This window comes from Ovis canadensis, chromosome 2, assembly GCF_042477335.2.
Source record: "Ovis canadensis isolate MfBH-ARS-UI-01 breed Bighorn chromosome 2, ARS-UI_OviCan_v2, whole genome shotgun sequence".
NCBI lineage: Eukaryota > Metazoa > Chordata > Mammalia > Artiodactyla > Bovidae > Ovis > Ovis canadensis.
The window spans coordinates 29,125,774-29,140,958 of NC_091246.1; the positions used below are offsets into that span (position 1 = coordinate 29,125,774).

At 38.5% G+C, this 15,185-nt stretch overlaps 1 protein-coding gene and 1 non-coding gene across 3 annotated transcripts in view; both read left to right on the forward strand.

Moving 5' to 3' along the window:
* The first annotated feature begins 234 nt into the window (after window positions 1-234).
* IARS1 (isoleucyl-tRNA synthetase 1) overlaps window positions 235-15,185 on the forward strand; it is a 79,157-nt gene continuing 64,206 nt past the window's right edge. For both annotated transcript variants that reach the window (XR_011254247.1, XM_069575686.1), the window contains exons 1-5: window positions 235-345; window positions 7,136-7,262; window positions 7,912-8,068; window positions 8,328-8,447; window positions 10,758-10,840. Coding sequence is in view for 1 of the 2 variants with exons in the window: in XM_069575686.1 (XP_069431787.1) it covers window positions 7,144-7,262; window positions 7,912-8,068; window positions 8,328-8,447; window positions 10,758-10,840 (479 nt within the window). In the remaining variant the exon portion in view is untranslated. The remainder of the gene's footprint in view (window positions 346-7,135; window positions 7,263-7,911; window positions 8,069-8,327; window positions 8,448-10,757; window positions 10,841-15,185) is intronic.
* Window positions 3,896-4,028, forward strand: LOC138434939 (small nucleolar RNA SNORA84). The gene has a single exon (XR_011254995.1). It is a non-coding gene; the product is annotated as a small nucleolar RNA SNORA84 (small nucleolar RNA).

The following is a 15,185-nucleotide window of genomic DNA, read 5'->3' on the forward strand; positions in this document are numbered from 1 at the left end:
ACAGCATGTTTCCTGTGTGCCTCTCCCAATCAGTCTCCGTTCTATAAAATGGTCGCGTCCTCCACCATTGCCCTAGCTGCTTTAAGAACGTAAGGTATAGCCGTCACGCCCGGGACTAGACCGCAAGCTTCACAGTGCACACCTAGGAAAGACGGGTGGGAGTGATTGGAGACCCACTTTGCCAATAGGCGTCCGGCTTGTTGCTGGGTGTCAAATGCCGGGCTCTGATTGGCCGTGGCAAACCGGGACTCTTCCTCTTAGCCTCACGCTGTCTGGACATTGCATCACCCGGACAAGACGTAGACTCGTTTCTTTCAGAGCTACGCCGTTCTGGAGGCCGCTAAGGTACGCTCGGTCCTGCTCGTGGGGCCCCTCAGTTACTCCCTGTCCTGTCCGCGGGGCTCCTCAGGTCACCTTGTCCTGCCCACGGGCCCCTCAGATACGCCCCTTCCTGCCCACGGAGACCCACGGTCCCCTCTGGTTTACAAGAATTATTTTTAATGTTTATTGGGGGCCACGGGTTAGTACGTGCATATCCGTTTCCAAGGAAAAGACTGGGAGACGGTCTAAATGGGGCTGAAGAATCCAACTAGGTACCAATCCTGGCTCAGCGGTTCGACCCAGCGTTATAAACCTTGCAGGTTACCCAGCTTCAGCCTGGGATCCTGGTAACTAACACTTGAGCCATTGAGTGATTCAGAAAATTTGGTGTGATCGAGCTCACTGGAGAAGTTCAGAAGGTGGACGAAATTACTTGAAAGTCTAGGTATTCATAAGAACAAATCAAGTCTTCAGTCGCTCAGTCGTGTCTGACTCTTTGCGACCCTATGAATCGCAGCACGCCAGCCCTCCCTGTCCATCACCAACTCCCAACTCCCGGAGTTCACTCAGAGTCACGTCCATAGAGTCAGTGATGCCATCCAGCCATCTCATCCTCTGTCGTCCCCTTCTCCTCCTGCCCGCAATCCCTCCAGCATCAGAGTCTTTTCCAGTGAGTCAGCTCTTCGCGTGAGGTGGCCAAAGTACTGTAGTTTCAGCTTTAGCATCTTAGGTTCCCATAAATGAGCATGTATTGCTGGGTGTCTGGGATTAGAGGGACGTAAGTAAGCGCGGCGTCTCCAGTCTAACAGTCTTTAATACAGTAATCCAAGGGCCCAGATGAGGATCAGTTGTTCGTTGGGAAAAGGCGGCTTCTCAGGAACTACAGTGGATTTGGCCCTGAAAATGAATAGTAACTGGAGGAGTAGGTGCAGAGGACTGTAGTGTAATGTATAGCAGGATTTTAGGTTGTGTGTGATTGAGGAGATGAGGAGTTGCTGTATTCAGTGTAGTTTTGTGTGAAGAACAAGTGGGAGACGATGCTTAACTTCCAGCCTTATGAATGATTTTCTTCTTTAGTGAAGTGGTGTTTGAAATGAATACATGAAGGAAGATGAGGTTTTTGTTTTTGTTTTTGTTTTCAGGTCGGACAATATTAGTTTTTGCATTCATTCAGGAGTTGCAGAGAAGAAAGGCAGGATGAAACTAGAGGCAAAGCAGTTGATTTAGGGATTTTAGTAAATAAAATGAGCTTTTAAAAATTATTGGTAAAATAGTGGATAAAATATCCTTTTCATAAGTGATTATTAAAGAGTGAATTATAGGGAACAGGAGGCAGCTCAATGTAGACTGCACTCTAATTCTTTTTGGGAAGATGATTTAGTGACTGGGCAAAGGCAGTAAGAGTAGCATTTGTGGACAAAGAAGTAGTAATAGTTTACATAGATGGCAAGTGATTGCTGCGATTTCACTTAATCTTAAATTAGCATTGCGAGTATTTACAACCTTTATTTTACAGATGATATAATTGAAATTTAAAGGTTGTATAACTTTTCCTATAAGCCACATACTAAGTTGTGGCATCAAAACCGTCACATTCCAAAGCCAACCCTCTTAATCATTCTTGGCAAGAGGAGCCCATGGAGTGGGGATAGATTGGAAAATCAGTTGGAAGGAGTATCACTAAGGATGCTGACAAAGGGATTCATTTACATATTTTTGAGCACCTATGCTGTGTAAGCACACAGTAAGACATAAAATAGTAAGAGGTTAGTGAAATGCTTTTGCCAGCGACAAATTTACAGTTGAATTGGAGAGAAATGCGATATAAATAAACCTTGATGTGTAGGAGAGGAACAGATGCTGGGGAGGGGGATATTTAATTTTGAAAAAGTTGGATTGGTAAATTCCATAGAGCAGAGTACATTTATGCTAACTAGTGCTAGAGTACTTAAGAGAAAGGGCCTGATACTGGAAAGCAGTTATGTTAGCCAAAAGTCTTGTTTTTCAGCAGTGTCTAAGAATGTGATTTAGTTTGGAGCTTGAGTTTTTTAAGAGTAAAGAAAAGGTCAGGAGCAGGAATTGTAGGTAAGATCATGGTGCCCCAGAAAAAAGCCTGAACAGAAACCGCTGGGAGTAAGGAACCACTGGATATATATATATATTTAATACAGAAATGGTACTTCTAGAACTTTTCCATTAGGAAGGTGGTGTGCAGGATATATAGTATTTATTTTTCTCTTGTTGTGTCTGACTCTTTGTGACCTCATGGACTGTAGCCCGCCAGGCTCCTCTGTCCATGGAATTCTCCAGGCAAGAATACTGGGGTGGGTAGCCGTTTCCTCCTCCAGGGGATCTTCCCTACCCAGGGATCAAACCTGGGTTTCCCATATTGCAGACAGATTCTTTACTTTCTGAGGCACCAGGGACACCTGATAAAGTTAATGACCTACTCAAAAATAATAAAAACCGAGTAATATGAAGTAAATAAAAATATGTTCCTTCACACTTTCCTCATTGTATCCTATTCTCTGGTGATAGCCATTGTTAAGTTGGGTGGGTAGCCTTCTAAATTAAGTACAGAATTGCTTAAACATAGACTTAGTATATATATGTAGATTTTCTAATCACTTGACAATAATATATTGCATATAGTATAAATTACTATCAGCAACTGTGACTCACTGTTTGTCAGTATGTTTAAGTAATATGTATGCTTACATATTTTGGTTTATTATTTTTACTGCCTGCATGGCATTGATGTACCATAATTTATTTTAGTCTATTACCTATTCATGGGTATTTAAATTATTTCCTGATATTTGTCTATAGAAGTGCTTCAGCTGATATCTTTGTACATATTTTACACATTTGTGTAAGTATATCTCTGGCTTGCTGCTGCTGCTGCTGCTTAGTCACTTCAGTCATGTCCGACTCTGTGCGACCCCATAGATGGCAGCGCATCAGGCTCCTCTGTCCCTGGGCTTCTCCAGGCCAGAATACTGGAGTGGGTTGCCATTTCCTTCTCCAGTGCCTGCCTCTCTGGCTTATATGTTAATAAGATAGAAGTTGTCTTTAAAAAGGCTGGTGATGGACCCGCCACTGGGGTTAAATTTGACTTAATGTAACAAGTTATGAAGATCTGGGAATGAGGAAGATGGAATAGAGAATTAGACTTAGAAGTCAGACCCATGTAACTTGGTGATGTGTTGGATATGGGGATCATCTGGTTGTATTAAAGGTGACTCCGAAATTTCAGGTAATGGGAAGAAATAGTGGAACTACTAGAACAGTGATATTAAAAATGGGAGCAAGTGTGGTAAAGATCATGAGATTTATTTTTAAATTTTTTGTGTGTGCTTTTCCAAGGTATGTTGAGATAAACACAAGTAAAGGTCAAGGAGTGTATCTAGAAATTACTGAACAGGATGTTGAGGCTAAAGAGGTCAGGAGTCATGGAATAGGGAAGATAGTGGAGATCTTGAATTATAGTTGAAAGGAAGAAGAGATTGTTTCCCCGAGCATGACCTGGTAAGGTTAATCCCCCTCCTCTTTCTGCTCCCATTTTCACCCACAAGCCCTGTGGTTACTGGATGCTGTTGTGCAGGTACAGCTCTCCAGTGGATGTGAGGGGCTAGAGCAATCCTGTGATATATGCATGGGGGCTGTTTCTCCTCAGCAGCCGCCATAGCCCGGTCACTGATACATGAAACTTCCTGGAATAGTCAGTGCCATTACATGGGGTCTTTATATTTGGCCTAATAATGCTGTGGTTCTTAATCTCTGGAGATGCAGAGGCTCACTGGAAATTTTATAAAACTTTAAAGCCATCTTCACAGAAAGCTTAACTCTCATTTTCTTTAAAAAAAAAAAGAAAGAAAAATGTTTAGATAAAATAACAGAACAGTTTAAGAGAAGGACTTAAATTTTGATGTGCATGCTAATTCACTCAGATCTTGTTAAAATGTAGATTTGGACTCCTTAATCTGAGGAAGGGCTGGTGAGTCTACTCCGGTCAGCTTTTATAGATGCTAGAATAATAGGACCAGCCTTACAAGCATGAAGAGTGACTGACATAAATGTGTTGATATCTGAAGATCTGTTAGTCTTCAGATATAACGTCTTTAAGTTTCAACTTGTCTCTAATAAGGTTGTCACTGATCCAGTAGGACTCCTACATCAGTAAATGCACAGACTTTAATGCCTCTCTCCATCCTGGAAAATCCCAAGGACGGAGGAGCCTGGTGGGCTGCAGTTCATGGGGTCTCGAAGAGTCGGACACGACTGAGCGACTTCACTTTCACTTTTCACTTTCATGCATTGGAGAAGGGAATGGCAACCCACTCCAGTGTTCTTGCCTGGAGAATCCCAGGGACAGGGGAACCTGGTGGGCTGCTGTCTATGGGGTTGCACAGAGTCGGACACGATTGAAGGGACTTAGCAGCAGCAGCAGCCATCCTGAAAGTCTGTGAATTATGACAAGAGCTGAAGATCCAAAATACCTTTCAACTTCTGTTTAATAATATTTAATGGCACACTCTGGGCTTCCCAGGTGGCACTACTAGTAAGTATGTATCCTGCCTGCCAATGCAGGATACATAAGAGATACAGGTTCAATCTCTGGGTTGGGAAGATTCCCTGGAGGAGGGCATGACAGCCCACTCCAGTATTCTTGCCTGGAGAATCCCATCAACAGAGGAGCCTGGCAGGCTGCAGTCCATAGGGTTGCACAGAGTTGGACGTGACTAAAGCGATTTAGCACACACACACACACGCATGCGAATGGCTTACTCTAATCAGAAAATGGATAGTTGAGTTAAATGGCACACATGTTCTTTCCTTATTTTTTTTCCTATATAAAACTCAAAGGCACTCTCACATCTCAAAAATGAATGAAGGAGGGACAAAAGGAGAAATACTGCTTGTAACAAACTTTACAAACAACTTTTTCTAATGTTAAAAATATTAATTAAACAGATCACTGATTTCCGTGTGTGACTCAGACCTCTGTGGCATAAATCTCATTTTCTATAGATTTTCACTTATGTGCAAAATCAATATCCTTTTGACTTTTTAATCCATCGTCTGGCTGCCAGGAAGCTGATAGTCATATTTTGAATCAGTGTTGCTAATTTAGACCAAGGATCTGCATGATTTAAATTTTCCCTGGTCTTGAATTTCCATATAATTTTAATTAGATTCCCTAATTTTATTTTTAATCAGTTTGTGTATTTGCCATTTCATGGTTAGTCCTTTAGTTCTGTCAAATAAAATAGAATAAAAACCAAATCATAAAACCAAGCCATAAAAATAATTATACATCATGATCAAGTAGAGTTTATTCCAAGTATACAAGGCTGGTTCAATATTAAAAAATTAATTAACATAGTCCATCAAGCCAACAGACGAGAAAATCATGCAGTCCTACAGAGAGATGCAGGAAATGCACTTGACCTACTGATTTTAAGCACTCAGAAAAATAGGACTAGAATGGAATTTCCTGAATTGGACAAGTGACATCTCAAAAATCTACAAATAACATCATACTTAGGGTGAGAAACTATGTACTTTCCCACTAAGATCAGGAAGAACACAAACAGTTCTCTCTCACCACTGCTATACAACATAGCAGTAAAGACAATTCAGTAAAGGAAGGACAGTGTTTTCAACAAATAAATGGTGCTGAAACAACTGGTCATCCATATACAAAATAATTAATCTAGACATATACTTTACATACTTCACAAATTAACTCAAATGGATAACAGATATAAAAATAAAATGTAAGCCTGAGCAATTTGTAGGCGATAATATAAAGAAAATACTTCTATTTCTTCTCTTAAAAAAAAAAAAGAATTCTTACAATTTAGCAGTAGAAAGACAGCCCAATTAAACATTAGGCAAAAGATGAATAGACACTTCTCCAAAGAAGGTATAAAATGACCAAAAAACTCAGCATCACTAATCATTAGGGAAATGGAAATCAAAAGCACAGTGAGATACTACTTCATACCACCTAGGATTTCATATAATCCAAAGATGGACAATAAGGAGTGAAGATGTAGAAAAACTGGAATCTTACTCTCTTCTAGGACAATGTAAAATGACACCGCAGCTTTGGAACGCATTTTGGCAGTTTCTCAAAAAGTTGAATGTGGTTACCATAACCCAGCAGTTTCACTCCTAGGTATTTACCTAAGAGCTGAAAACTTATGTCCACATAAAAACTGCCCTGTCCAAAAGTGAAAACAATGCTAATGTCCATGGACTGAGGAATTAATAAAGAAAAAGTGTCATATCTGTAAAATGAATTATTATTCAGCCATAAATGAAAAATGAAGTATGAGTATATGTTACAAGATGGATGAACCTTGAAAACATAATTCTAAGTAAAAGAAGCCAGATCCAGTAGTCTGTGTATACGTAATTTCATTTATGTGAAATGTCCAAAATAGGAAGATCTAGAAAGGAGGCAGAACAGTCACCAGAAGTCTAGTGAAGAAAAGGATGGAGAATGACTGCTAATGTGTACATTAGCCTTTTTTTGAAGGCCGAAGAGGGAATAGTGATGAAATGTTTTGAAATTAGAGAGTGGTGGTGGTTACACAGTCTTGTGTATATACTTTAAAAAGAAAAAGGTAAAAGTGAATTGTACACTTTAAAAGGGTGAACTTGATGGTATATAAACTTTACCTTTAAAAAGTTTAAAGTACCATGTAGTATCATGGCTAGTGATAGGAACATTCATTTTAAAGTATGGTATTCTGTTATTCCTAGATTTCTCCTTTGAGAATAAAAAATTTTATTTCTCTTGCAGTGACAAAAATGGTTCAACAAGTTCCAGAAAATATCAATTTTCCTGCTGAAGAAGAGAAAATCTTGCAGTTTTGGTCTGACTTTAATTGTTTCCAAGAATGCTTAAAGCAATCAAAACATAGGCCAAAGTATGTGAATTTCTTTGGTAAAGGTATAGGCTAAAAATAATCATTTCTCAGAATCTCCTACCTCTTTATATATCTCAGTAGTAGATACATGTTGAATGAATGAGTTCTTAATTACTAGAGGTAGATTCAGTTTCTTAAAGAGGTCTTCCAGATAGTTTATATATCAAGTCTCTTCCTTTCCACTTTTCTTATTATCACCATTCTCATTTAAGCATTTAGACAAGTAGTGTAGTAGCTTCCTATTGGGGTTCTTCCTACCTCTATTCTTCATTCACCTAAAAACTAGTCTTTTCTTTAATTACTGTTTTTATCATGTATCACTTCTGCTCAAAAAACCTTTTAATAGGTGTTTTTTGCCCAGTTTTACAGATGATCTAAATTATGATCAGGATGAATAATTTCCTTTAGCTCATAGAACTAATAAATGAAGAATGGATGGTCTAATGCAGGTCTCTCCAAATGGTCATAATTAGCCTTTTTGAATGCAAGGCCTCCAGTAGATATCTAATGAGTTGTTTCTGAGTTTCCTAGCCTTGCAGCTTTTCTTCTCCCCAAAGACTCTACTGTTACAGGAGCTGTCTATAATAAAATTCTGTCTTAATTTTTGCTGTCTATTTTAAAGTAACAACAAATTTTTCTTACCTCTTAGATTTACCTTCTACGATGGGCCTCCTTTTGCAACTGGACTGCCTCACTATGGACATATACTTGCAGGGACAATTAAAGATATAGTTACAAGATATGCTCACCAGAGTGGGTTTCACGTTGACAGAAGATTTGGTTGGGATTGTCATGGTTTACCTGTGGTATGTTTGAGTCATCAGCCGTGTTATGTTCTGATATTTTAAAATAAGCATTATATTTCTATATATAATATGTTAAAATATGAATTTTTACTATAATCAGATATTCTTCAACTTTATTTCTGTAATACTATGTACAGTTCATTTTCTCTATAGATTTTCTGAGAACTAATTTTTTTAAATCCCTTTTATTTTCTTGCTTTGTTGAATTGCATTTATTTCATGGGACAGGGATGTTAACAATCTTACTGCAAATTTTCAGGAATATGAAATTGATAAGACCCTGGGAATCAGAGGACCAGAGGATGTAGCCAAATTGGGGATTGCAGAGTATAACAGTCAGTGCCGAGCAATTGTGATGCGATACTCTGCTGAATGGAAGGTATAGTTGGTTGTTTTAAGTAGAATTTTTTTAAAAAACTAGTTTTTAAAGGGGAGTTGAAATACTTTATGATCGTTTGTGCTTTTTATGACATGCACCCAAAGTTGACTGTCCTCTTTAAAGGACTGTTTAGCTTCCGTCTTCAACTTCATTACCTAAACTGTTAAGCTGAGCCCTTTCTTTTCTGATTTCTATGTTCCTGATCTTCCAAATTTAATCTCCTACCTACCCACAGTGTATGACAGGAATCATGCTGTCCTAGCAAACAGATTAACTTGAATGTTGCAATTTTAAAATTTAGATGTTAAAAATGATTCACATTTGGACTCCTTATATTAGCTTGATGCCCATCTTGCTCACTGCTTTTCTAGTCATAGACCTCCCACAGCTGATACATTTAAGTATAACTATCAAGTCTGGCAGAGTGTTGTCTTCTCTTAATTCTGATGGGCTTAGAAACAAAGGTCTTCAACTTCCCCTTTCCTCCCTGCCTCTCAGATTGTTGTACAACTGTACAGATACCTGTACAATTCAAAAACATGTCTGGCTTTTATTTTTTCCCATATTCATGATCTTACCACTTTTTCAAATTTGCTGTTCCTGCCAGTGGTATCAGTCTTCTAGACTTCAAATTTTAGTCATCATGACCTGTTCAAATGTCAAATTCAAGCAAACCTTTCTTAATATCTCTTATCTAGACATTTCTTTTCATTCCTACAGCCTCGTCTTTCAGCCACCATTATCTTCATTTCTATAACAATCTAATAATTGGTCTCTTGCTCATGTTCTTTCCACTTACCTTGCCAAGTTATTTCTCTCAAGACTATTGTGCTCTTTCTGCTCAAAACTTATTTTTATTGTTATAATGAAATTTGATTTCACCAACCTAAAAATCAAAGCTCCTTAATTTTCTCCTAACCTAACTTTCCTGAATCTACCTTTATTGCCTGGTCACTAATAGGAAAAAGTCCTGATGATTGTAATATACATGTGGGCTTCCTTTTTCCCCCAAAAAATAGTATAAAGAGCATCTATACCAATCACCCCAGAGAAGGCAATGGCACCCCACTCCAGTACTCTTACCTGGAAAATCCCATGGACAGAGGAGCCTGGTAGGCTGCAGTCCACGGAGTCGCAAAGAGTCGGACACGACTGAGTGACTTCACTTTGACTTTTCACTTTCATGCATTGGAGAAGGAAATGGCAACCCACTCTAGTGTTCTTGCCTGGAGAATCCCAGGGATGGCGGAGCCTGGTGGGCTGCCGTCTATGGGGTCGCACAGAGTCAGACACTACAAGCGACTTAGCAGCAGCAGCAGCATACCAATCACCCACTTCCCAAAAGCTAACACCTTTAATGACTATGGTATAATTATCAAAATCAGGAAATTAACATTGATATAATATTATACACCTATTCAGATTTAACCAGTTGTCTGCTAACTCTTATTTCTGATGCAAGATCCAGTCTAGGAATACAGATTTCATTTAGTTGTTGTATTTCTGCAGTCTCCTTCAATCTGGAACATTCCTTCAATCTTTTGTCTTCATGACCTTGTCACTTTTAAAGAATACAGAAATTCCCTCAATGTCTGTTATTTCCTCATGATTCAGTTTAGGTTATACTGTTTTGGCAAAAATGCCTAAGAAGTAACATCAAGCCCTCTTAGTCTGTCATACCAGAAGGAACGCAGTGCTGATATGTCCCATTGGCATTGTTAATGTTCACTAAGGCGATTCTGTGAAGTTTCTCCATTGTCAAGTTTCAGGTTTTCCTTTGTAATTAGTAAGTACCCTGTTTCTTATCATACTGCTACTGCTAAGTCGCTTCAGTCATGTCCGACTCTGTGTGACCCCATAGACGGCAGCCCACCAGGCTCCCCCGTCCCTGGGATTCTCCAGGCAAGAACACTGGAGTGGGTTGCCATTTCCTTCTCCAATGCATGAAAGTGAAAAGTGAAAATGAAGTCGCTCAGTCGTGCCCAACTCTTAGCGACCCCATGGACTGCAGCCTACCAGGCTCCTCCGTCCATAGGATTTTCCAGGCAAGAGTTACTGGAGTGGGTTGCCATGGCCCACTCTTCTTATCATACTATGACTCATTAATTTCATGCCAGCAACAGTTAGATCTGCAGTGTTTGACATTTGGTAGCTTTGGTAGACTTTAATGTGTTGTTTACAATATAGATTTACTTGAACCATTGATTGTTCTTCCAAAATCATCATATATAATGATGATAATTGCTATGTAGTAACATGTCGTCTAAAAACTCTAATATTCCTATTTTTTTAATATTCACATGTTTTAAGTCTACTATTACCAGACTTGGCCGATGGATTGACTTTGACAATGACTACAAAACTCTGTATCCACAATTCATGGAATCTGTCTGGTAAGTTTATTTGATGGTATAAATATAATAACTGTTTTATTGTATTAGTTAGTAGAGAGATGCTCTAATATGAATCAGCTTGTTTCATGGTTACCTGAAATCTTTGGGAATTGATTTGTTTTTTCTTTGTGTTTTAAAGACTTAATTTTGCTGTGAACCTAAAAATGCTCTAAAAAGATAAAAAGAGGAAGATATAGACATTTCCTACATACTTTGTGCCTCCACACATACAGAGCCTCCTCTATTATCAACATCCCCCACCAGAGTGGTACATTTGTTACAATTGATGAACCTGTATTGACAGGTCACAATCAACTGAAGTCCAGAGTTTCCATTAGGGTTCCCTCTTCTTGTACATTCTTTGGATTTGGACAGATAATGTGATGACATACTTCCATAATTCTGGTATCATGCAGAGTATTTATATTCCCTGAAATTCTATAGTACTATTCATTCCTTTTACCCCTAAATTTATTTTTGAATTCAGTATATTTTAGATTCTAAGAAGGTATTAATGATACTTGAATTTTTGATGTGTACTTGAATTTTTTACTGAGAGAAATTATATATGCAGTCACTATTTCCTAACAGATTCAAAACTAATTTTGTTTCCTTTACCTGTAAATAAGAATTGTTGCAATGCCAGTTTTGATAGATAATTTAACTTGAGCTTCCTATAGTAGTCTGAGAATCATTACATATCATTAGCTGGCAAACAGTTATTATGGCTACACAATGCCCTGTGTACATAACTCAGACCTTGAGGAAGTCCTACTTTTGTTAAGTTATGTATAATTACAGGTGAGTTGCAGAGATCTTTTGTAGGATACTTTTTTTTTTTTTTTTGGCCCTGCACTGAAGTGCTTGTGCTTCTTACTGTCTTCCTGTCTTCCTGATTACATTTCCTTTTTTTTTTTTTTCTGATAACATTTCTATTAGTCAAGATCTGTTGCAAATGCTTGGCACATGTCCTTTGAGGAGCTAGATATCTAGGGTAGTTCTCAGACCCTCTGACTCTAATGTACCCCTGTGAGTGCATCTCGAGACCCATATATCCAAGTGTAGAAGTTGATTAAATACTCTTGACAAGGCAGGAACTTTGGACAGGAGCTTTCTTCCTATTTCACTGACTAGCTGGAGTTCTCATGACTAGTGCATTGTAAAAAAGCAGGGTTTCTGTTAAATATCTGAGAAAGAAGGTATTCTTTATGTTCTAGATCAGCATTTAAGTATTTAGCACTTAAATGTGGTTAGTATGACTGAGAAACTGAGTTTCTAATTTTAATAAATTTAAATGAGCACATGTGGCTAGTGCTACCACACTGCTAGTGCTACCGCAGCTTTACATCGTTGCCGGGGTCCAGCCCCGGTGGATCCAGGGTGATTCGAAGGTGGGGGGACGGAGTCGGCGTCTTTGGAAAAATACATATTTAATCACAGATATAGAGAGATTAGAAATGGATAGTGTAGTAGGAAGATTAGTGGAGAAAAGGAGGCTGAATAACTTGGATTACGTGGAATAGCATCCATGCTCCAGATGGGAATTCAGCCAGAAAAACCGGGAGCAAGAGAGAAGCGACCTGGGGGAATCAGTCTTTCCGGAAACTGATCCAATTTCTTTATTTTTGGGTTTGCTTATATACCTTTTGTTACACATAGGGATGAATACAGAGTCACGCAGGGGTCAGCAGTCCTGACCTTTATCAAAATCAGGTGCTTCACATAAATGTATTAAAAAAAAAGGTCTTAGGGATATTACATCATCTTCTGGCCATGAATGAGACCTGCTGACATTTTATGATCCTTTCTTTCTGATAACCAAAAAACTTATTTCTTCCAAGGGTGCTTTTTCTTAAACCAGGCACCACCCTCCAAATAAAGTTACATTCCTATAGGGTGAGGGTGTAGTGAGTTACAAGCAAGAAAGGAATTTATTTAACCCAAGGTTAACATGATTAGTCTTAAAGGTTAACACTTATTTCTCCTATATGCTTAAAGGTTAATACTTATTTCTCCTATATGTTAGTTATATTCATTATAAGGGTAGGGAACATGGAGATTTAGCAGCAAACATCAGCCCGACAAATGAAAATCCTTTCACCAATGCTCCCCTTAAGATCTATTTAGTCTTAAGATATGATAAAGTTACATTTTTACATAGCAAGGACACAGCGATTTATAATTACAGTGATCTATTACAAAAGAGAAAATCCATTAACTCAAAAAGTCTAGTATCGCTAACATCAAAAACTACTATATTTCCCTTTGCTATATTCCAAATACATTGATTAATATATTCCCAAGTGCCTAAGGATATGGAGGCCTGGCGGCAATCATTGACTCAACAAGAAGAAAAAGTCCTATGCTAATTAAGACTCTCAAAATACTCCAAAACTCTCTGTGCTGTTTATGGTTGAGAGGTAGTAAACAATCATGTGCCTAGTGGCAGCAGTAAGGATAATCCTGTCACACAAGCTAGTCTGTCAGCAGAGAGGTTTGACCTGAGACATCCTTGTCCCACCCAGCGCAGGGAATTGGCAACAATTATTGACACAACAAATGAAGAACCCTTCACCAAATAATTCCTAACCAACACACTATACTAATATTTTTAACTCCCCAAAATAATTTGCCTTTAGTAAATCTAAAACATCTCATGCCTCTCAGGTTGGGAGGCTGTAAGCAATCACATGTGGCCGGACAAACCTATACAGGTGGGCTAGATAACCTTCAGAGGAGTCCGTAAGCTGAAACACTCTTGTCATACCCAGGAATTTTTATTGCCTTGGAGCTGCGCGTTTACTCCTTCTCTGAGAGAAACGGTTATGGGGGAGAGTCCCCCATAAAGTCAGAGGTGTAGGTGAGAGCATAAAACAGACTCTGGCTTTGGGGTTAGATGCTCGGGAACAGGGGGTTTCCTGAGGCTTGATCACGCCTTTGCGTATTCCAAGCCTCGTTCCTCATGACCTTTGCCATGGGCGGAATTCCTCACGCTGGCCCCCGGCACATCGTATTCTTTACTTACATTAAAACATTTCAGTCAGGGGGAAAATCATTCAAAGCCTGTTAGTATTAGAATGTTAGTTATTCCTGAGGAATGTGTTGGCATATAAATAAGGCACATAAACCTAGTGTGAATATAAAAATAATAATAGGTGATACATTTAAAATGATAACATTAATGATGATAATTTAGATTGAGTTGGTACTTTTGAGTATATATAAAGTACTTCCATATCAGTTTTTCCAGGTGATTCAGAAAGTCTTGTGAATTGGGGTTAGACCCTGTTGGAGGTAAAGGCAAGTGATTGTGATTTGTCTGAGATCACTCAGCGGGTTAGTTATATGGCTCTTAGGTTTGAATCTGGATCTTAATGATATCAAATCTGACAGTTCCTCTGGTCTCCTGTGAATGTACTTGAATCAGGATATATAATTTAATTTAAAGTTTAAACTTGGGAAATTTGCTACAAGACACCAGGCTTTCAGACTTTATTCAAAGTCAAGGATTACCATGAAAATTTGTGCACAGTTTTTTCACAAAAATGTATTTTAGCATATGGGAGAGAATTTAATTCATTTATTGTTCTGAGTACTTAGGACTCAAACTACAAAAGTGGGTTAATAAAGGCAGAATTAAGTAAGGATTCCCACCAAATGGATTCTTGTATCCATCTGGGAAAGGTGACTGGTCACCACAGGAGAACCTGGGATGACTGGTATGCAGTGTCTTGGTGCACTTAGCATAATGCAACATGTTTAAGTGTTTAATAAATATTCTTGACTGACTATAGGAGAGATATCTGGTTCTAATCCCAATTATTTCTACTTAAGCCTTTGTAAAACTGTCCATTATAGTGAAATTTAAACAATACACCAGAAAAGTATGAAGAAAAACAAAAAAACCTAAAATCCCAACTGTAAGTTAATACATTGGTGGAAACCTATTTTTTTAACATCTCTAAAAATATAAATATGTATACTGATATGTATAGTTTTACATAATTGGTACCTCATTGTACAATATGATGTCAGTTGCTTTTCTCAGTCAACATCAAGTCATGAGCATCTTTCTGTGTCAACAGATACTAGCACTTTGAATGTCTACGTTGTTGTTGTTTAGTCGCTAAGTGGTGTCTGACTCTTTGCAACCCCATTGATTGTAGCCTGCCAGGCTCCTATGTCCATGGGATTCACCAGGCAAGAATACAGGAGTGGATTATTATTTCCCTCTCCAGGTTTAATGTCTACATAAAATCTCATTATACTGATCTGTTATAATTTACCAGCTATTCACCAGTTGAGAGACATGTGTTTGTATGTCTTTGCCTGTCCGATACTCTGC